The sequence below is a fragment of the Psittacula echo genome, assembly GCF_963264785.1.
Source record: "Psittacula echo genome assembly, chromosome: 6".
Taxonomy (NCBI): Eukaryota; Metazoa; Chordata; class Aves; order Psittaciformes; family Psittacidae; genus Psittacula; species Psittacula echo.
The window spans coordinates 40,578,911-40,602,930 of record NC_137743.1 but is presented as its reverse complement, the minus strand read 5'-3'; the positions used below and the strand labels follow the sequence as shown (position 1 = coordinate 40,602,930).

Sequence of the window (24,020 nt, the reverse complement as noted above, 5' to 3'; positions counted from 1 at the left end):
CTATTTGCAGATTACCCACTGCCTGATCAAAAGCCCTACCGTAAAGTCGAGTGTCTGCCAGAACGGGAAATGCTGCTGCCAACTGGTGAGGGTAAATTACTGCCTCTGTGCAGGTCCTCAATAGATCGGCTCCAAGGTTTGGACTTGTCCATTGAGTTTTCCATGTTGTTCTCCAAACTTTCAAAGTCAAACCTGAAAGGAAATAGAAATTCCATCTCCGGGTTAGACAGAAAAGATGCACATAGTATTTTCCTTCCTGTTCAACATCTGCATATTTTAGTAGAATCAGAAACAAAGAATTGTTTAGCTTGGAAAAGACCTTCCAGATCATCAAGTCCATCTGTTAATCCACCAAGTCCACTACTAAATGATGTCCTTAAGTGCCACATCTACATGTCTTTTAAATATGGGTAGGTCCCAAAAGATATCAAAATGAAAGGAAGAAAGCAACGGCAGGCTAACTTCTGTTCAGCTGCAATTCAGTGTGAGCTTCAAATGCATAGTGCAGCAAATCTGGACCTTGACAAAGGGAGCAGCTAAACACATGAGCATCCAATTTCAGAAGGATCGAACAGCTATGTATTATTCTACTTCAATGTAAAATAAATACAACATTGACTGCTTTGCTGATGAACAGGCTCTGCCTTGAAGAGTGGGAATGCTTAAAGCTGTCTCCATTTTATTTCAATAAATCAATACATTGTGCAAGTACTAATTCATTTTCCTCCATCAATATGTGACAAGCATTCACACAGCCTTGCTGGCCCTCATGTATCTCCCACCATATGTAATGTATTATCATAATCATTACAGATTTTCTTTGATTTCTGACTCATTGCCTGTTGTACTGCTATTTCAAGCAAAAATTGCTTGTTCCCTTTACAGCTTTTGAGGTTATTACTCATGTTTACCACGTTAGAGAGAGGAAAAACCCAGCAAGCTAACTTGCATACATTTGTATAATTTTAGGAAGAAAGTCTATACAAACACTTCTTTTTTGCTATGCAGTTTTTTCCAGTGTTAGCAACATTTTAAAACATGTAATTTTCCTCCATTAACTTTACTGCAACCCCACTAAAAATCTCTTTTCTATGCAACGATATACATACATCTTGATGGCATCTTTTCTAAAAATAAAGTATCAACTCTACTCAGCTTGAGTTCCTAATTACAACAATATCTTTAACCTACTGCTTGTTTTCATACCTTCATACCAAAATGTACTGCTGCAATATCCTGAATGAAAGCCTGTGGATATACAAAACCAGAACCTCAGCTGAACATCTATTTCCAACTGTACGATATAATGACTAATGAAGGCTGATTTTTTCCCCCTGATTTCTTTTAAGAGTGTGTTTAATGATTTATTACCTAAATGACTAAATCTGACTCCGAACTAGCCAGACATCAAAACTGAAAAAGCTGTCTTGAAATTTCTTGAAATTGCTGTCCTGCAACACATCTACCGCACAGGATGCCAACTGCTTTGCTTGTCAGGAGCCTTGTGAGAAGTGGTTTGTGTGTGGATGTTAGTTTAAACATGGTAGGCAGTATTATAACACCTTGGAGTTGGGCACTAATTACAAACTGATTCCTGCCTGCTTCCACACATCTGTTGAAATTTTTTTTCACTGTACCCCTAAGATAGTCAGAGGCCAAAGCTCAGTATGGTCTTAGAAATAATCTCAAGGCTTAAACTTTTTTTTTTCTCTGCAAAATGTTATCACAGAATCATAGAATCAACTAGGTTGGGAAAGACCTTTAAGATCATCAAATCCGACTGTTACCCCAGGACTGCCTATGGTGCAACAGGTTTGCATAGGACCCCTATAAGGCAATAGCTTTGCACTATTAGCATTTTCCCTGCTCTAATGTGCGTACATAGTATTGTACCAAGCTACTAGCAGGAGAGCTATGCTGCAGAGACAGCTGCGCCTCTGCCCTGGCATATCCTTCTCTTGTTCTGTATAGATGGCAGGGTTCTTGCTCTGCCTTGCAAGACCAGAGAGTACGAGGGAAGTCTTACTTACGTGACTGCATACTGTGCAAATGACAAGTACTCCACCAGAACATCCAGGCCTTTGTTTTCTTCATTCAGGAACTCCCTGACCCATCTGTTAGAAAAATCATCAGACATCAGAGCATTTAGTGGTCTTTGTGAAGTTACTGGAATTCTTGTCAGATAAACTAGAGACAGAACCATGGCAGGAAAGGCAGCACTTCTGAGTAGGCCTTTGCTTTCTCAGTCAGGAGAATATGGCTTTTTAAAAATGCCCTTTACTATTTAGAGGACTTTAAAACAGTCCTTTAGAGGACTTTACAAATGTACCAAAACAAGGTTTTTTGCAGCACTATGATGGGAAAAATGCCACAAAATAAAAATAAAAAAAGGCATAACCCACCTCCTATGCATACTCTGCGTTGCTCAGAAACTAGGCGTTTGCTCTTTCAAGTACTGAGCTTCGGAAGTGGTGAGTGCCTTTCCCATCATAGTGGTGGTGCTGGAAGAGGCCCTGGGTGCTCTGAGGAGTTCAGCTGCTGCCCAGCTTCACTCCAAACCCAGGCTCATCTCCAGCACACACTGCTGTGCAAACCACGAGGCAGTGACTACAGCCACCTTCCAATGCATGAGTTGCAGGGACCTGGCTTATTCTTTATCACATCCTTATCTCAAGCAGTCTTTGAAAGCATATAGACAGCACACCAGCAAAAGAGTAATCTGACATCCTGGATGTACATTTAGCAGTAACTTTGCCTCTTTTTTTTTTTTAAAGTTATTAATCTGTTACTGCAAATTTTGGCTACTAAGAGTTATGCAAAATAATCTGCAATTTGGAAAAGTCTCTTACCTTCCAAAGCTTTCAAAATCTCAAAAACGCCACGTAAAGTTTGAACCAGTTCTGAACCAGCTTCTGGTCCCAAGACCCAGAGTTAATACCAGTGAAAATGCAGATGGGAATGACATGTTTGATAAAGAACTAAGTCTCTGGTGATTCCTTTAGTTTTGCTAGTTGAGAGGAAGCTATTTGTGGAAGTAAAACCCTGGTAACATTACAGTCAGGCTTCATGAACTGCATCATGTAAAAGCTATAAAACAGCATGGGGGTGTTTTATTATTCTAGACACATAATGCCCACTCTTGCTATGACTGACTTAGGAAGAGCAGAAGTTAACTGCAATCATTTTGCAGCCTTCACAGAGATGTGGATGAACCTTATCATGAAAGAATTAGAGTTGAATTATTCTCCTGAGATGCCCAGTTATCCCTTAACTGAGCCGTTCAGGCTTTAATAATCAATCAAGTGGTATCACTGCTTCACATGCAAAGAGGTATTTCCTCAAAGACATCCATCAATAGATGTAAAAAAAAAATTAAAAATTCTTAAACCAGATGTCATCAAAAATTCTTACCCGATGTGATTTGTTCTTAAAGAAATTTCCAGTTCTCGAAGTACCTGAGTAGACTCTTGGACTCGTCTTCTGAATTTCTGTAATTGAGCAAGCAGGCAAAAAAAAAACCCCATTTAGATTCATGTGATGTTATTAAAAATATCAACACCTCAAGAAGCACAGATTGAATAAATAAAATATTAAGGTAGAGTGAGAACCCCTTTAAATCCTGAAGAATGCAAAAGCAACAGTCTGGCAGTCAACAAAAACATGCACCAAAAAAAATGCACATTTTTGAGTTTCTAGGATTAAGACAATTAAAAGCCTGCAGATAAATAGACACGTCTTTATAATACAAGCTTATTATTATATATTATATATTATATATTATATATTATATATTTTATATTTTATATTTTATATTTTATATTTTATATTTTATATATATACAGATACTAAACCAGTATATAGGTATTGGATTACTATTGAACTTTCCATTGAGAACTACAGCGTTTGGGCTTCATTCTCAGTCTGGCGCTTTAATCTTGCTCTCGTGACTTTACACCCACACCAAAAAACCTGCCATCCTTTCTGTAAAATTACCAGATCTGTGGGTGTGAGCCAATAATGAAATACACATGTGCTGCCATCTGCATGCTTTAATAATCTATGCACACTAAATTGCATTTGAGAAAACAGATGCTAGGGAAAGGCCATAAAATGGCAGAAGTAAGACACTGCAGCAGAAAGGAGACAAGGTTTTGTGTCATCTCCGTATGGGAGGAGAAAGGGCAACTGGGACACAGTGAGAGACCCACTTCACTCCAGAGCTCAAAGCAGGCAGTGGTCACAGCAGAAGATCTCTAAATGCACACTGACTCATCTTGAGTCAGGTCAAGCAGCTCATCTTCATTGTCTGCAATACCAACTTGCAGTAGGGCTGCAGTAGGGCTTTTGGTATGCAGGCAGAGTGAGCCAGCAATGCATTCTCCTCTCCCAGTCAGAGAAAAGACTGTCCCCTTCTCTCTTTCCTTCTGTTTCTTGTCCATGGAAAAGTACTAAAACATCTGGATAAATTATCCTGGAGCAGTTATTCTGGTAAATTCTCATTTGTGAACAAGGTAAATGACGGCAGAAGTGGATGGGCAATCGTATCTTGGAATTGCAGTACTTAACAACCAACCTGGTCATCCTTTATCACACACACAGACTTGATGTGTTTGGAAAGACTTTATAAAAGCTTAGGATTCAAGCAATGCTGCTGCAAGTAGGACTGCTCTGAATACAAGGGAAAAAAGGATTTGTTCTCAGTGCAACACAATAAAATGAAGGGGACTACTTGTCAGTTAATAATTCTCTTGAGTTCATTTGCTGAGGTGAATATGATGAAAGGATAGGATTTACCTTGCCTTGCTGACCTATGTGAAAATTATCAGCTGCCTTTTTCACCAGTCTTTTATCACATGCTAGTTAGCACCACTGGCTTTCTTGAGGCAAGACTAAATCCCACCTCAGAAAGCCACTGGCAGACTGAAAAAGAAGTCTCACTGTAAAGTCCTAGTAGACAGAAGGTGCTATTAATTTTCACTTTGAAACAGGTCGTTGAGAGCAGAAGTACAGTTTCTCTGGACCTCAGTTAATTAGCTCAGAGTACAAAAACACAGTACCTTCTCTCCCAAGAGAGTTTACACGATGTAATTGCAAGCAATATAAAACCTTAGCTCTCTAGAAGTAAAGGTAAAATACTGATGTAGCAAGACACAGGCAGGAGGCTGGGGTGAGAGGGCACAGCAGAAATGGGCAACACGTTTCCACACGCCCCATGTGGGGCCATCACCCCCCCAGGGAGGCCAGGCTGCTCTTTGCAACCGTGGCAGAGAGCAATGAACAGGCTCCATGCTTTACAGGACTCCAATAGCCACCAAACTGCAGTTCCTTTAAAGATGTGCAATTTCAACACTTTCATTTTCCTGTTTCAAAATTCAGCTCAGATGAAAAGCTACTGTTTTCCCAGGAAGAGCCACTATGACCCCAGTTACAAGCCAAAAGGTACATTTTTCAGCAGCGTTTGGAGCCACCTTCACTTGGCCACACTGGGGATCATCGGCCAAAACACTGACACCACTTCAATTACAGCAATAATCCTGGTAAGATGAGCTCTCCCCACAATATCACGCATCTGTCCAGAAGCCCATTTGTAAATCTTTCCGCCTCGCAGTGCAGGCTGAGGAAAGGCTGCTGGTGATACAGAATAACAAAACAAAAGAGAGGAACTCAATGGAGTTATTTTTAGGCTCCTTCAGTTTTGTCATTTGTCATGGGACTCTTACAGTGGTATTAGGATAAGAAAGGCTTCAATGTGTGCCCATGGAGTAACCACAGAGCAAAGCCAAACACTAAATGAATTTCAAAAACCCTTCAGGAGAAAACACACAAAGACCCCTGTTCACCATTATTTTATTTTTTTTTTTTAACTATACTTGGCTACAGGCAAATTTAAGGGTTTCCTACCAAATAGTTTCCTACTCCTTGTCAGAGCCTGCAACAAGAGAAGCACTGTCAGAAGACATTACTGCAGCCCTGAAGACAGGAGCTAGTGACGGCACACTGGAGCACAGGGTGCCCAGTGTTTGCCCCTCGCCTGTTGCACGGATGGAGGTGCACCTCCACCACAGCTGGAGCTGGTCCCAGCCTGGAAGCCCTGTGTCAAGATACGTATTTTACCACAGGGCATCAACCTCAGCTCATTGTACAGCCACACAAAGCAGCGATTGAGGAGGACAAGGCACAGCCAGTCAATGGCAGGATCCATTATGCTCGCGCTGCCTTTTTTTGGTTTTGTTTTTTAAAGGCTATTACAACTATCAACACAGGATATGAGCTGATATCCAAAGTGGTTAAATACCAAAGGTTCAGCAATGGTCCTCTAAATGGGATGTAGGTTTACTGTCATCCTAGAATCCAGGAGGCTATTACTAAGCCCATCAAAGCAGTGCAGAAATATCAGAACCAGCCACAGGTAGAGAAACCACATTCAGGGATGCGCAACATTCACATGAAATCATTGTATGACTATGATTATAAAAGGCCAAGTGAAGTTCCTGAGTCTTTCATGAGTGATTATCCAACTATTTTGGAAAAATAATACATAGAAGGATGGATGAGACTCTGCCATGTAAATACACCCCAGGTTATACCTTTACTTTCCAACCCTGAAACTGCAGATGAGATTGCAAGTGCGAGAGGAGCTGTGTCAGCTGTACTTAACTGCTGTCATGCAAATGTCCAAAGAAAAGGACCCAAAACTTCAACATCCCCTTCACATGGGTGAGAAAAGTGCCATCTGACAGAGGTTTCATCCACTAGCACTGCCCATATGAAAAGTCAGACTTGCAGTACAGCACAGTGATAATTTGTCAGACCATTTATTGAAGCTAAAGTTATTAAAACAAGTTGTTTCATGTGTCAGATGGTCCTTTTCCTTGCAACATCTGTTCTCCTTGCTGAGCTGTGAAAACCGCAGTGCATTTCCCACTTCTCTTTGCTTCTCTCTGAAGTTTGTTGTATCTCTCAGACTCTTCTGAGACTTTTACTGGGCTTTTTACACAAAGGCAGGAAGGAACCCAGACCCCAGGACCATCCTCGCCAAGGAACGAGGGACAGAATGAGGGATGGGCAAGAGGAAACAGGACACTCCTCACCTTCCTGGTTACAGCTGGATCCAGATAGCCCTTCAACTTCTGGATGTATGTGTGTGGAGGATTCTTCACCTGAAATCTTTCCTGCAGGGGATACAAGAATAAACATCAGCCATTTTAAAACTTCTTCCGTATTTACTTACTACATAAAATGCACGCACACACATATATATTTAAAAATATAGTTTTGCAATATTGTTTTATAAGTCCATACCTTGTAGAATCATAGAAGCAACCTGGTTGGAAAAGACCCTTAACATCATCAAGACCAAACGTTACTCCAGGACTGTCAAGCCCACCACTAAACCATGTCACTAAGGGCAAACTGATCTCCCCTCATGGCTGCCCCTCATGATCTCCAGTCACAGCAACCCCTCATTTGCTCCCTCACAGTGCCCCACACTATATAGCTGCCACCTATACCCCTCATGGCCATCCCTCATCTCCCCATAGTATCTCCCCTCGTGGCCACCCCTCATGGCCCATGGCTGCCCCTGCTCTTCTCTCATGGCCATCCCTGCTCTCCCCTCACTATCATGGCCCACGGCTGCTCCCTGATCTTCCCTCATGGCCATCCCCACTCTCCCCTCACCATCACCCCTCACCCCTCATGGCCACCTCCCCTGTCCGCTCATGATCTCCTCTTGCCCCTCATGGCCGCCCCTCCTCCCTCTCCCAACAACCTACGTCCCCTGATGCGCTCTGGAGCTAGCGGGAATATTTGTAAGTATACAGTTTATGTATTTGTATGCATACAAATAAAATACATTTACCTGTATCTTGATATTCTGAAATTTGATATATAAAATATACCTTACATATTCAATTACAATTCTGAATGTTAGTAACACATACAAACACACACACCTGAAATAACAGGGTTTCTGCTAGCCAGGAGTACCAAGAGGAAAGACAAAGGTTAGAAGAGCAGACGTGTACCCATGTTTGACTGAAAGCCATGGCCACAAAAGCCAGACACCTTTTTTATCACTTGGAACAAGTCTAAAACCACACTGCATAGTCTAGTCTCATTTTATGGTTCAGATTCCAGAAAAATGATTGCAAGAGCAATATGTTAGTAATAAACAAGTAATATTTTAACTCCAGGATATTAATTTGGATTGCCTTTGTAAGGCAATTTCTATGTGAATACACCCAATCCCAGCAGCATCCTGCTTCCTATGGCAACACAATGCTTGAGCACTATCGTGCTCCTTGTGCCTTGGGATCAGCTCCCTGCACCACTTCTGCCAGTACCACCAGCATGGGGGGCATGTCGATCCTAGAGCTTGTCCCTTCCACCCACACTTCCCAGGATTTCTTTCCACATCCATGTCACATGAAGGCCAAGCCGAGGGTCTCCAGTGTGGTGGGAAGCAAGCTGGCAAATGCTACTGAGGCCACCAGTCCACTTACAAGTGAAATTATGGACGAGATGGCTATCCCTGTCCCACTGGGAAAGCCCAGGAAACACCATGTGCCTCTGCTAAGGTTGGAATCTGATCAACCTCAGGACACAGAGTAAGGTAAGCTGCCTGCAACGGTGGGCTTTACCCAAGTAAAACATCTAATCATGCACGCCCACATTCCTGCTTTCTGTCATATGCCAGCAGCATCCCTGACACCCTTTCCCCCTCTCGCTCACCTGCTGCTATTCCAGTGCAGAAAAATTCCTACCTGCCTTTGAGACTCATTTCTCACTGAAAGTTTCCAAATGCCTAGCAGTACAGAGGGACGCTTGATCTGCAACCCAGCATCAGCCACATTCAGAAGTGAATTAAAGATTTTGATGACAAATACAAGGTCTGCAAATTTTGTATTCTGGGAGCTGCTTGATTTTTGCTTGTTCTACCAGTTGCACAGCCAGCCTGAAATTTATCCTACAAAAGCTGCTGTGAAACATGAATTGTTCTGCAAGGAGTATGCTGTATCCAAACCTGTTAAGAGCATTACCGAAAGTTGTGATACTATTTGTACCTTGAAGAATTTTAAACTATTCTGCCTTTTCCCCTGAGAAAAGATCTCATAACAATTTCCTCCTGAAATTTTGCATTTTACAACCGATATCTGAAACCTCCCCTTATTAGGCCAGGATGCAATTTTGACTACATTATCTGAAAGTTATTTCATAATGAACAGGACACTGCTGCCCAGTTACCAGAAGGTACTGTCACAACACAAAAAGTCATTCCTGTTATTATCTTGCTGCTTGTTGTAATAAAAGTAATTCATCGTGGTGAGCAGGAAAAAATGAACTAAAAAGTCTGCCAGTCTGTGGTCCCTTGGCCCCAGGCAAGAGTGCTGTAAGACAGAATGCAGACATTTCTTTCCTCTTTTACAACCAGATTTTTTTTCCATGCACCTTCACATATATGGGCCAAACACAGTTCTGGTATTGGCATTTCCTTTTTATCTAAAAAAAAGTTCAGAAAATGCGAAGTTCCCCATTGCCAGTCCTTTTCACACTCTTGTAGTTCAATTTGCTGCTAACTGGAACTGCTACTGCTGTGTTAAGGAGGACAGAGACACAAGACAGATGCATGGAGTTACAGACAGGTTTTGGAATGATGTGCCAGGGCTCTATCACACAGCTCCACTGGCACAAGGAGAAATCATCTGCCACATCCCAAGAGGTGCACAATAGTCCGCTCAAGCATCCAACTCTCCCATCCAATAAATGGGAGCAGGCACACCCACAGATGTTGACAGGGGCTTTAAAGGAAACGAAGAAATTAAAACCAAAACACAGAAGCACATAAAATAAATCAGTCAAAATATGAAGATGTCAATATTCAAAGTACCCCAACTGCTTGCTTAAGTTTTGCATTTTTTACAGGACACTGTTACAGAAACTGTTAGACCAGTTTCTCTGTCACACTTACAGCCCCCTCAGGATACTGTGGCTTTCCAGTGGGCATAAATGTAAGTTATTTAGAAGCAATTTCCACCCATTAACCCATTTTAAAACTTCTTCACACTGGCAGACTGACAAAAAAGCACTTTGCAGTAAATGAGAATCTGGCCCACTGCAGACTAGTAAAGAGTCACAGAGGTATCTGGACCTTGGAGACCATCGTTTCTCATTTTGTCACTCAATAGTTTAGTATCAGCTCCAGACACATTACAGCATTTGAATAACCAAAGAAAACCCCACAAAAGTAGAAGCGTTTTCATTGTGCCACTTGACAACTATGTCAAAATATTATTCTCTGCATTTGCATGTGGTGGAGCACAATCTGGAAGTTCGCTCTTGAGGAAAAGTAGGCGATGTGAGCAGCAAGCAGCAGGCACAGCAGGAGCCTGCTCCTGACTGCAGTCTCAGACTACCAAGATTCCACATCAGCTCTCCTATTTATTCCTCCCCTTTTTGGGGATTTTCTCATGCTGATGTGTAGCTCTGCTGTATTTAGTCTCATCCCCCAGGGAAGCTATTTTGCTCTTATGGGTTTATTTCTCTTACTAACTAATCAGCCATCATCTGCTAAAGCAACAGGAGCTTTTCCTAACTGCCAGTTTTAATATCAGGAGACTTCAAAATGAAATGCTTAAAGAGACTTAACAAGCACATTTAGTAGACTGTGATGCAGATACTATACTGTTTTGTTTGTTTTCTTAAAACCTAGCTGTAATTATGTATTTATGTAATAATCTCTTCAGTGATTTAGGTTAGATATAGGGATAGATATAAGGAAGAAGTTCTTTACTGCAAGGGTGGTGAGGCACTGGAACAGGCTGCCCAAGCAAGTTGTGAATGCTCCATCCTTGGCAGTGTTCAAGGCCAGGTTGGACAGGGCTTTGAGCAACCTGGTTTAGTGGAAGGTGTCCCTGCCCATGGCAGGCAGGTTGGAACTGGATGATCTTAAGGTCCTTTCCAACCTCAACCATTTTAGGATTCTGTGGTTCTGTGACTTCATTAAAAAAGATGCTGATCATTACTGGATAGTGGAATTATTTGGGCTGAAGGATTTTAAAGGCATTATCCATGAACACCAGATACCAGAAATGCTTTTCTCTAACTAGTGACCAACATTCACTTGTGGTAGACATCTACTAGTCCTGGAAACATTTACAGCCCTAAAAGTGTTTTTTCTGCTTTGGAAAGCCATGAGGGATTAGCCTTTAAAACTGCCCTTCCCTGGCTATTATTACGGTCTCAATTTATCCAGCTTTGACTGTTTTATATTAGAGTCTGGTATGTCGCAAGCTGCAAGAACCAGGGCTCAGTGCTGTGCAGTGATGGCAGCCCGAAGATCCCTGACACCTCTGGGACACTCTGAATGTCTGCTTGCAGCCATTGTCCTCTCAAAAACCTGATGCTCTGCCAGAGCTCACACAGGGTGGGAAGGCACAGGACTCATCAGACCAGCATGACTGCAGTCTGGTATTTCGCTTGCTGTGAATGCTGTAAGTGACTGTGCAGGTTGGCCAGCGTGGGGTCCTCTCAAGGTCCTCTGATGCTTCTTTAGAGCATTTACTTCCCCATAGTTCCTCCTGTAGAGACAAAGATGCTTCTTGGCTAACACTGAGGCACTGCTGTTCACACATAACTCACTTGCCTTAGATACTGTAAATAAGGAGTTAAAAATCATTGCTTTTTCCTCTCTCCTCCTCCTCTCCACTTCTGGCAATTCCCAATCACTTACTGACCAAATCTGCTTTCAAAATTTATATGGCATGGGGTTTAACACTGTTTGAACGGCGAGGCTGGGGATTTTTACCACACACAGAGTTTAAAAGCCACATTTGAGTCTCCAAAGTTCACTGAGCAAAAAGCGTAAGCCGCTGGGTGGCATCATGACTGGGACATGGTGGCTTTCTCTCCCAGTCACCCCAGGACTGGGCCATTCAGACACAACAAAGTTAATAAATCCCGATGAAACCTATTTTATCTCCAATACGTGACTCATATAAGCACCAATGCTATCTACAGCCCTGAAAGGAGAAAGGCACAGACCAGCAGTAACTCAACCCTGCCTTTGTCAGCCACCTAGAAAGCAAACTAACTGACTTCCCAAGGATAAAATGCTCTCTCTTACTTGAAAAATTGCTGAGGAGCAGTGCCAGAACAACAGCTAAGCATAGAGAAGTGCATGAAAGGAGCCAAGCGGCACTGGACCACAGAGCAGTGAGATGACCTGGTCCTCAAGACCTTCCTTTTTATGAGTATTCAGGGAAAAAGCTTGGATGGGGGAGCACAGTACCACCCCTGTGCTTCTTTTACCAGCAATCACCAGAATTAGCACTTTATTTCCTGATGGATACAAAAAAAAAACGGGGGGGGGGGGGGGGGGGAAGGGGCTGGAAGGGACTTTACTTCAGCATCAAAGAGGAACTGCTGGATTTCTACATTTCCTTTTTCATGAGCTCCTACAAAGAACTCAACACATCTCTTGTTCACCCAAATCTGGAAAATGTATTAATCCCATAACCAGGAAATTGTGGCTTTTCCGAAGATCTTTTGCTTAAAAAAACATTCAGGACATTTTCTGCATTAGTGACACATGTTGTTGTTGCTGTTGTTATTATTATTATTATTATTACTACCCTCACTAACTTGTTTCATTCTTAGGATTCATACATGTTAGGTAAGCACACAGCACATCGGACTTGGTATCCCAGCTTGACAGAAATCCCAACAGGCAGGCAGTAACTGCTAGGAGTGCATGAAGCACATGGATGGTGAACACTGGTGAAAGGAGGTAGACAAGCAGGGCTGAAGACCAGTGTCTTCTCACATCAGGTCATATATGTGGTGCAGACTTCCACCACCCGGTCCCCACCCCACACAGACCTGGAGTGTGGCTCAGTCCTGGCTCCAGCAATCCAGCCAGCTCACCAGCAGGACAGTCTGTAACTTTATATATGACTTATTGCATTATGTATGACATGTCTTATTACAGAATGAGATGATAACAGCTGTTTATCCCTGCACTAAGTAGACCAAATGGCCATGCTTCAGGTGAAATTACCCCCAACATAGGCAGTCCCTGGAAGCAAAGCTGAGGGGCAGCAGAGGACCCTCACCCAAGAAGCTGCTAGAGAAACCCACCACCATTCTGGTAAGCCCTGGAAGCCAGCAGCCGCCTTCATTCACAGTTTCACTAGGAAAGGGAGAGAGTTCTACAAATACCTCAGTGATGATATTCTGGATGTAAACTACATGACTTTCATCTTTGGTCTCTTAATTCATTATTCTGCACACACACCTCCAGTGTCTCCAAAGGTGAGGACATGGTGATGCCCCTGCCATAATTTGCCATTAAAGAGCAATGAAGAACTTTGTTAAGATGTCCCCAGCCTCCTCCCTCAACATCTGTGCCCCTCTGTATGTCTCATGGCAAGCAACTGGATAGAGGCCTAGACTACACTAAAAGGGTGGCTTGCCATGCCAGAAAATGGTATCCTCTTGCCTGACTGGATCCTTCCCAACACTCACCCCCCAGATTACCCTCAGCCTTCTCCAAGATGGGCAACAGGTTACTGGCTTTGCTCTTCTTCTCCTCATAAGCTAAGCAGGAGACAAACGGAGCAAGTTTTCAGGACACCAGCAGCAACATTTAAATGACTTGCAAGGTTTATAGACAAAGGAGTAGAAAATACCACCCAGGATGAGTCCTCCACAACCAGCCCAGCAACCCTTACAATGATTCACTACAACATGAACAATCCTACTTATGGTAGATTATTATTATTATTGTCATTATTATTACCATCACCATCAGGCTGGTAGCTCCCCACTTTTGTAAGTCTCACTTCTGCAAAAGCGAAAGTTCCTTTTGGGGGTGGAACTCTCTCCCCTAATAGTTTCAAAATATTTCACAGATCAGGGTCTGCTTTACAGAGTGTTTCGAAAATATCATTTAAGAGCAACCTCTGGACACGTTTTCCTTTCAGATATAAGTTGAAAACCGGCACAGAAGGGTAAGAGTTAATTTCCTCAAGCTGTTACATTAATTCACATCCTCAGTTCTTCATTAAGCAAAACAGGGTAAAATGGTGCAAACAGGTGATACCAATAGAAAAATCTGCATCTACACTAAAAACACTTTGTACAAAATCTATTCCTGGAAGAACTTTTGGCTATGCACCTTTATTATGTGGACAGATATAAATATTTCACACCCCATATGCTGTATTATCGTGGTTTACAGACACCTGCTTCACAATGCTCTAATTTACAGCGCCTGCGAGCACCCACGAGGAATGCCAGAGTGGTTATGGAGCTGTGACAGATCACAGATACACAGCCTCTAACTGCCCAAGCACCTCCCCTCGGATGGCCAGACCCTAGAAGCATGGCACACGGTCACCTCCCACCCCTTCGGGATCCTCACAGTGTTGAGTTTCGCACTGCTGGTTACAACAGTCCTGTGCTGCTTCGCTGCCTACCCTCTCCAAGCAATGGGAAGCAGACTCATCCCAGCCCGGGAGTGGACTCAGTGTTGTGCAAGGAGCTATTAAGATATGTGATTACTCCCGATTGCATATTTCCTTCCCTTCATTTCCATTTGCTCATCCCTCCTATATTCCTCCAGAGTTCAGGAGTGAATCAGCAGCAGCCGCATGCTGCAAAGGGTGGGTCAGCTCTGAGGTGGGAGTTTGCACATTGAGGCTGTCATCTAACTGCTTCTGCCTGCCCCACTGCCAACTCCAGCACAAAGCTCACACTTACCTGTACGTGCTCCGAGTGTGCATGCTCTAAGCAAACATTCATGAAACAAATCACAGTAGATGAAGCAATTTGTTCAGTGTCTCACTAAACTGAAACTTTAAATAGGTCAACGCTTTACACAGAAAACTCACAGAAAAAAAAAAGCTAGGAATTCTTCATTCAGCTTTACTCTGAGGGAGCTGGATTTTTTCAGAGGCTCCACCACAGGAACAGTTAAATAGGAAATGTCCCAAAAACCTATTTATTATAATGTTCTTGGCCTCACAGCATGACTGTACCTTCTGCCAAACTCTCATCCTGGTAACACTGTGCTTACATTTCAAGGAAACATCCTACTTTCATAGTCTTGGATCAATTATTTTCATTAGTGATTACTTTTGAAGTTTATGGCAGAACCTTATATTTGCTGCTTATTTTTAAATGCAGATCCTACCTTCAGTATGCTTCACTTTCTCTAAATAATAACATTTCTGTTCATTTGCCATGGCAGAGCCAACCTGTTAATTGTTCTATACTGCTGCCAAGTGTGCATGCCACAGCAGAGCTCATACACAGAAGATCCCTCAGCATCTGCGGCTGCTTAATCCCAGGTTGTTGTTCAGCCTCTAAGGCGAAGAGGAGTGCACCACCATTCACCTCTCCGTGAAGGCAACAGCCACCACCACCTGCAACAGTGGCTTACGACGTGCAAAGCCAAATACTCACTGGATAGAGAGACCATTCATTCATGTTACACAGGTCAAGACAGTCCAAACTCAAAGCCCTCTCTGAGAGGTGACTAAAGGTCAGTCTTTTTGAGTCTGTGCCAGGCAAAATACTCAGCATTCACCACTCAAGAGGAAACAGGCACAGGGGTGATGGTAACATCAGAGGGGAAAAAGATATTGCTCTGTGGCAAAAAAATTGAATTCTGCAAGACTTCTATGAGTTGTTACCAACAATGGAGCATAACGCCAAAGAAATGAGTGCTTGAAACTATTCAATTGTCCTCTGCAAGGTCCCTTTTCTAAGCCCAGGGACGCCACTGAAGAAACCTAGTTGGTGCTCTCGATGAGATGTGACAAAAGCCCTCCAGACCTCCCTTACCTGGTCACAGATCAGCTCCCATTTCTTCTCGTTGTCATACTGCCGCAGAAGCCGGGCTTTGTCAGGCGGCAAGTTCATCGCATTCTGCGGAGAAAGAGAAAGCAAACGTGAGGGACCACAGAGGGCTCAGGCTCCAGCGGAGTCAGACATGAGCAAACCAAGGCAATGTGGCTGCGGTTGCTTTAATTGTTTTATGTGAATTCCTGTTGACAGGGTTATTCAGAAACATTCCCTCTAAATGTCGTCTTTGGCCCCAAAAGCGCCAGTGAATCACAACGCACCGACGGACAAAGCTTGGTGCTGGGACACAGGAGGAAGGGAGTGACTGGAGCTCACGACCAGCCACCTCCATCCAGAGGAAAGGACAGGGCTTTCTCCCGCTGTCATGGCACAGGAGCCACCTTCCAGCCCAGATGGGTCCCTGTGGCACATCACATCCCCTCTTCCCTTTGCCAGCCCTGGCCTGAGCTCTTTCATAAGGGAAATACAAACTCCAGCTGCAGGCTGGGGACTGCAGAAGGCCAGTTCTCTCCGAACAAGATCTTGAAATGCCATTTCATTTTATTTCAACAGTGGGACGCTATTCAGGTTTTTAAAATGTCACTGCAATCAGTCTTATCTGAATAATACAGATCCCAGAGGTAGGACTGCTGCTGCCCATCCTGACGTTGTGCTACTCGCATAAGCAAAGATAACAATCATAACAATCCTGAGACTGTGAATGACAACCTGCAGTAACGAGTCAGAAGGCAGGGGAGAGGCAGCAATTAAATGATGCCTATCATTTGCTGGCTCCTTTGATGTCAGTTGAGATACCTCTCTATGGGCAGTTGTCTAGGGTACGGCAGCACAGGCTGGCTACTCGCTCCCAAGGCAGTTTTCCTAAGAGCCGTATCTCTAAATGCGCAGCATAACTGTCATGCTTACGCTGCTGGAGAACCCAGGAACGCCTTGAGAGCTTCGCAAACACCGGGTCTGGAAAGCCTCCCTATCAGCACAGCAAGGTGAAGTGGCTGAATGAAAACCAGCCGAGCGCCTTTTCGTCTCCAGCACTTGCTGGTCTCCAGTTTGGATTCCCAGACCAGCCAGTTATCCCCTGTTAAGCCTCAGGACCACAGTCTCTGGTGGTCAATCTGGACTGCTGCAGGGATGGGAGCGAAGTGCCAGTCGGTCCCTGCAGCACATCGGAGGCAGGCAGGTCAGTGTTGTGCACATCTCCAGTACCAGCAGGCACTACCCTTCTGCATTTAATTTTTAAAAGGCTGTGGGAGGCATAAAAAGAGGCCAGAACCAAAGGCTGTTAAATAAGCCTGTAATGAAGCAGTAATCAACACACTGGCAGTTAGGTACTGAAACACTCTGCTCTAGAAGCGTACATCTTCACAAGCTGTGCAATAGGAAGATGTACAGATTTATTAAAAGCAGGCTGTCCTGGAAGTCTTCAGAAACACTCCCAGACACCAACAAGAGCATCTGTTACGATCAGCCCAGGCTGCTGACCCCCCGGTCTGCCTACCCCGAGTGACACACCATAATATCAAAATTCATGGAAGTCCCCAGACAGGGACTGCAGGAGCCAAGAGCAATCCCTATCCAGCTGGGACAGTGTGCATAGTGCTGACCACACTGACAGGCACTGCACCAACCAGGTGAGCTCCGGGGGATGAGGGGCTTTGAAGGAAAGCCGAGAGGTTCACTGGTAGCAGCTGGCCATCAATGGCAAAGCTTTCCAACAGTTTCTGGGTGACTGAGCGCTATGTCCCCACTGCAAAGACAAGGCTTTCCCTGCTCTTATTGCAGGGGTAGCGTATGATGCAGGACTACCTTGCCCTGCAGCTTCTGCAGGGCTTTCACATCGCAGCTGCCCTGCTAACTGACAGGCCAGGCTGTCAGTCTGCTCCCAGCCCACCTCAGCCCTGGGGGGAGGCAGCTGCAGGGCCAGGGCTGCTCCCTCCCAGTTTCAGATTTCCTTCTCCCTGGGTTTACTTGTGCAGCCTGAGCTGAAAACAGGGGGGCCTGGGCGTGACTCAGGAGCAGATGTAGCATTCCTGCTGGCAGGCAGAGGAGTGGAGGCTGCTGCAGCCATAGTGGTCCTCCTCGTCTGAGGGCAACCAAGGGCGCACTGGCATGATGCAAACCACCACCTTCCCTCCGCTGCTGCGCCCCACCAGCACCCTTACTGAAAGCACGGGAGCACAGGCAGGAACAGTGACAGATGCACCAAACACTGTCCTTCCAAATCTTCAGTGGGACAGCAAATGCCTCTTCTTTACCGGGAATACTGCAGACCCCTGAGGGCCTCCCTCTGGTGTACCTCCTGGTCCACAAAGAATCATCAAGGCAGGCAAGGACAGCACCGGTCTCCAATCCATCTGTCTGCATGTCACAGCTGTATTTGCTATTGTCCCACAAGACCTTATCTCCATCCATCCTGGCTGAGGAGTGTCACCCACTCTTGGGGATCCCCTCCACCAGCCTGCTGCTGTGATGACTGCTCTTCCTAAAGCTTGTTTTCCATCAGATAACAAATACTCTTCCTTTTGCTCATCTGTGCTGTCATGTTGACAGTATTTATAGGCTGTGATCATATCTGTGCTTGATTCTCCTCTCTGTGTCTCACCATGTAACTTATCAGTTCTACTTATCATTTTAATGCACTACTTGGTATTTTTCCTGGGGCTTCTTCAAGCACCATTCCTTACCTCTGAGGATGCAACATATTTCATAGCTATGCTAAATCTCAGCTGTAGGAAATGCTTCGCTGTTTACCTGCAATACACCTCTTGTCAAACTCTGATCTTCTTATAGCTCCTCAGCTTACCCAATCAGGCTGGCACTCGGACAAGAAACCTGCCTGGAAACCTTTGCAGGATTCAGTCATGGCAAAAGTTCAGTGTGGATGAAAGCCTGAAACAGGGAAAACAAGACCCAGGCAGCAGGTTCCACTGATCTCATTTCAAACTAAATTATATCTGATCTCATTCTGAAATGTGAACTCCTTTGCTCCACATCATTGTGCTGCACACAACCATTCAAGGTATTTCAACAACTACTGCAGCTCACTTCAGATACACCCCACCTTGGTCTGACAAGCAAAATTATTTATGAATACATTGTGTACAACCAGGTTCAAATCCCTGTGTGTAAGCACTGCATGATTTACACCTACTCACTTCTCAATAAGAGATTTAAAACAGTTTTAAAACCTGTTTGTGTGCAAGTCCATTACTATGCTCTAGACAGGACCCTCCACTGCAGCAAAAAATGGCAGGTCACCCCTGAAGTCCTTCTAGCTTCTTCCTTCATGTCTTCTGGAGGAAACTGGGAAAGAAACTACTACTTCTGCTGTCTGCAGCCCCTCTGGCCTCATCACTCGTGGTAAGGAGGGAATGCACTTGGACTAGGAGGGAATGCACTTGGAACAGGGCTTTTCATGCTGGCAGAGTCAGTTTGACATTAACTTTTATGTCTTATACCTAAATCAGTTTGAATGGCCTTCTTAGCAACTGCATCAGATTGCAGTCATTTACTGGAAACCATTGCAAGAGGTTCTCACTCACAACTTGAGGCTGTAACTTGACGCTCTCCACTTGTTGTGCAGGCTTATTTCTACACCACACATGCCCTTTTCCCCATCCAAGACACCTAGTGAACTGGATCCGCTGCTCCCCTGGAGCTCCCAGCTCTCCTGCAGCCTCCAGGCTGACTCCTCAGCACACCTGACCCCACTCAACATCCACCTTCATCGAGGCCATCAGCCTTGATGAATGAACCAAACAACCTTTGTTTTGTTGTACAAAATAATGCAGGTGTAGATCGTATCTTCTCTAAAACCTGGACTAATGGTGGTCTTCATGTCTTCCTGTTAACAACTGCTTCCTGCTGGAAAACTACCTTCTAAACCATGGCATTTTTACTTAAATGGGAAACAATATATTTTCCTTATGTTTATGGATGGCACTGTACCAATCGGCTTTCTGAAATCAAACTATACTACATCTAATTGAATAACCTTAGCTGTTGCATCAGTAACTCTGGCAAACAAGACTACTGAATTTGCTGGCTTAACCTGACCGATTGCAATAGTTTTGACTCTACTCATAACTAACCAGATGCATTAGCAGTCTGGATTTCTTGTTCTCTGTGGATCAGTGAAATGACTCACAAATGTCTCCTGGCCACTTCCAGCTCTTACGACTATGGGCTTCACACATACCAGCATTTTTTAATTAACTACAGGTCTGTGACCTGGGATTTCTCTTTCCTTCGTCACCCTAATTAGAGTTCGTGCTTTGAAGGCTTTCGGTAGCGTAACTATTCCACTCCTGATACAAACTAAACCCTTTCTATTGCCAGAAGGGGTGGCACTCTACTTCCTTCCCTGTGTCCCCAGCCAGACTGTCCCTTACCTTCCCCCCATATCACCACCAGCACTGATGCATGGAGGCTCTTTGCCAGCAGTGCAGACTTTGATCAGCTCAGGAAGAACTGCACTTTAACACTAGGTACTCATCTTCCATTAGGATCCCATCGCGGGCCATAAAAGATCAATTCTTTCAGTGGCAACAGCAGTTAAAGCAGCCCCACTGCCTTGTACCCCACTGCTCTGCATCGCCATCCACAGATGGGCCTGCACACACACCTGCATGTGTTATACTAAACATGATCCAGATTAAAAATAACCATTTCTGGTCAAGCTCTTCTTAATTCAAGTCAGTGCCATGAGTCTAACAAACTTCACTGTGGCACAAACTGAGAGGCTGCCAGGGCCATGCCACAGCTCTGTGCTGGACCCCATAGCAGCTGTGGTACCACCTCCCTGTGTTTGGGTTTTTGCCTCTTACACCCTGTCATTACCCCAGGTCTCACAGCCCCGCGTAAAACACTGGCACCCACCAGTCCCGGCTGAGCATCTGCACCAAGGTGAGCTCTGCAGCTTTGCCCCACTCCTTCCTCCCACAGACTCACAGCCTTAGGAAATGACTCCCACCTTCCTCGCCGTACTGAAAGTTTCCATTACATCACACCACTGCTAGTACTGAGGAGAGGGAAACAAAAAAACCCTCTGGCACATCATTCTGCCTTGCTGTCTGCGAGGCAATAGGAAATTGGTGCGTACCGCTGCTTTACAGCCTCTGAGTAAGGTTTCCGACTCCTCAGAAACACCTACAAACACAAATCTGGAGCACTGCACTCAAGAATAATTGCAATGAGATCCTACACAGCATCGTGCTGTCTGCAAGGACTGGTTTCCAATCATATTCTGGCTCCAAAACCACGTAACTTTTCTTTTCCCCCACAAATTCCAAAGTTATTCATGTCTACTTCTACATGCCAAATAATATAGGTAAGGTTTCCATTCTGTTTGCTCTGGGTTGGCATTATAAAGCTAGAACTTAAATTAATCGCAGTAGCAGATGGAAAACTGGGTGAAATACTAGCAGACCTACAAAATATTGAATTGCTTAAGAGTTAAAAATAAAACCAGCAGCGCATCAAGGAAATATATGTATTTTTAACTTATGAAACAAAGCCCAGCTCTGTCCAAACTGGCAGTCCCAACAGCATCTCCGAAGCATGGGGCCAGATGACTCGGTAACTGTGCTGTGCACCAGCACACATCCATACTGAGCCTCATTCCGAGGAGGTGATTCCATCCACCCCAGTGTGACAAAGAGACCAGCGGTCCAGCACAGGGCAGGAAAATGACGTTTCCCATGCAGCAGCTTTATCTTCTGGCTGTGAACAGACGGACGAAAGCAGGACGCTACTGCAGGCATCTTAGCTTTGCATGTCACATACCACCCCCCAGAAAGAGAAGAGCAACTAATTATAGCTTCATCACTGAGAGCCAAAATACTCCATAACTCAAGGTAAAAGCTATGAGTTGCACTTTGCTGCCCTGTTTAAAATTGACCAAATTTTGTGCCATCTACTATGACGGGCTGGCTTGCCGATTGTTACATTCTTACCTCTGTTCTCCTTAAGTCTCCACAGAAAAACGGTTTCAACTTAGGTTTTGAGTCAACAGAGCATCTGAATTTGCTACAGACACTTTTTGACACTAAAATCTCTTTTTGTAAGCTGATTTCCAAGATGTAGGCACCACTGCCACAGCACTTAACTTCACTCTTTGCTTCGAACCTGGCCCTTGGGATGTGCACACCATCCCCTTCAACAGAAAAGGAAGGTACCAGCTTGGCTCACAGAGCCATTAAGTGGCCATACATGGTGGCTCCAGGCCTCCGGGGCAACGCACTTGCACAGCACCATTTATTATCAGCAGTATCCAGAAAAAATTCTAAAGAAGTAGCCCACGTGCTGCAGAGGGATAAAGCATCCAACTGCTGAGTTTATTCATATCTCAGAAGCATCAAAATGTTCAACAGCATCTGTGGTTTAGGTAAGGAAAGTGACAGCATATAACTACAGGTTTGAACTGCAGACCAGGTCGTGCTGGCATCAGCACCACATGCTAGATGCTGGTGGTGGGATGACTGAGCTGTATTCTTTCTAAGTTATTCATCATTTTAATGTCAATTAAAGGCTCAATGTTTTGGAAAACAAGTGTAGCAGCAACCTGACTGACTCAAAAGCCTAAGGATTGCTAATTAATAACATTAGGCTGATGCTCACTCTTATTAATCTTATCATCATCAAGTCTAAATCACTTCTATTTATGAATCATGACATTAATGTACTAGCAACAAACACAACAGAGTTGTCCTGATCCATTTGTTCCCATGCATGGCCCTGCATGTGTTAGTAAGACAACTGGAGGACATGTATCCCTAAAATAAGAGACATTTCCACCAGCCAACTCCTATCCACCAGATGGTGATGGAAAAAGCAGCCCTGCATCAATCCAGGCGCTGGTACGGCAGCAAAGCTCAGCCTGGCAAGGCAAGGCAAGTCAGCCAATGCTGAGAACTTCAGAGCTGGAGGAAGGCAACATTTAAGGCCATTCAAGCAGAGTTAAGCCTCCCGCTTCCATAAAGGCACAGTTAACTTTGAATGAAATAAAGGTATCCCTTATTTGCAACTATAGCACCTCCAGTATGGCAGCAAATGGTGTAGGTTAACATCCACTCCTCTGTGAGACCTAGCAGAGCAGTTTATATTCCTGAACCCCAATTCCCAGCTCACTTTCTCCTCCCGCCCTTCCTCTGACTAGGATTATTCCCGCCTTCCACTACTACCAGAGAGACAGAAAAACAAACCTGGGTACTTTTCTGGCTTCACAACAGCACTGATGAAAAAGGTCACGGCTTTGATACTTTAAAACAATACTCCTAGTCCTTGTAAATTAGATTCAGATTGATGTACCAACATTCAAAGCTTTTCTCACTACACCGGCAATTGCAGACTTCATAGACCCCCTGTGCTCACCTCAGAATAATCTGAGTTTATTCTTTAGCTCATCAGTTACATTTCTCAAGTCCCTGCAGAGTTTTTTAACAGCCATGCCTATTGCATTTTGCCTCCAGCTCTCCTGGTTTTATCTTCACCGTCTCCACCATGATGGGCTGCAATCTTCATTTTTTTCTGCATTACCGTCAGGGCTGTTTTAAGGCACAACCTAAGCTATTTTAAACTTTCATTAATATCTTGTGAGTTCTTACAAAGTAGATCCAAATTTGGTCTATAAGTCAAATCCATACCTCCCACCGTCATAAAACTGAGACAGAACAGCCCTCTTCCCCAGCTACAGCAAGCCTGAGAACAGACCACCAGCTCCTGAGTGGATCCAGGTTTACTTCTTGGCCCTGTGAGGTGCCTATGTCTTCCCAGAAACCAGGATCCAAAAATAACAAAGATAATTGAAAGCAACATAACATGCAGTTCAGATCTGTTCATGTATATTCATAAAGACGTTGACATTGTCACCCTTCGTTGTCAGATATGTACGGTTCCTAAGTCTGCAAATGTTCCATCACATTTTCTAAATTTAGTCGATGTGGAAAGAAACCAGTTCATAATATTACAAAGAGAAGACATCTTTACTGAACAGAGGATGCACAGGTAGCAGCACCAAGCCAGGGTTTTGTACTCCTCCTTTAAGGCTTGAGTGATGAAGGATGGCTCACATCTACTCAGCTCTTGTCCTCTGCTGGCATAGCCAACTTGAGAGGAGACAGTGGCTGCTTGGTATTGACTTGGGGCCATCAAAAGAC

At 44.3% G+C, this 24,020-nt stretch overlaps 1 protein-coding gene across 1 annotated transcript in view; it reads right to left on the bottom strand.

Annotated features, from left to right (window-relative positions):
• FMNL2 (formin like 2) overlaps positions 1-24,020 on the bottom strand; it is a gene marked incomplete at both ends in the record, with an annotated part of 148,066 nt that overhangs the window by 50,964 nt on the left and 73,082 nt on the right. Inside the window, 5 exons of the mRNA XM_080622181.1 lie at positions 40-192; positions 2,031-2,114; positions 3,412-3,488; positions 7,092-7,172; positions 15,847-15,930. Coding sequence (XP_080478307.1) covers positions 40-192; positions 2,031-2,114; positions 3,412-3,488; positions 7,092-7,172; positions 15,847-15,930 — 479 coding nt within the window. The remainder of the gene's footprint in view (positions 1-39; positions 193-2,030; positions 2,115-3,411; positions 3,489-7,091; positions 7,173-15,846; positions 15,931-24,020) is intronic.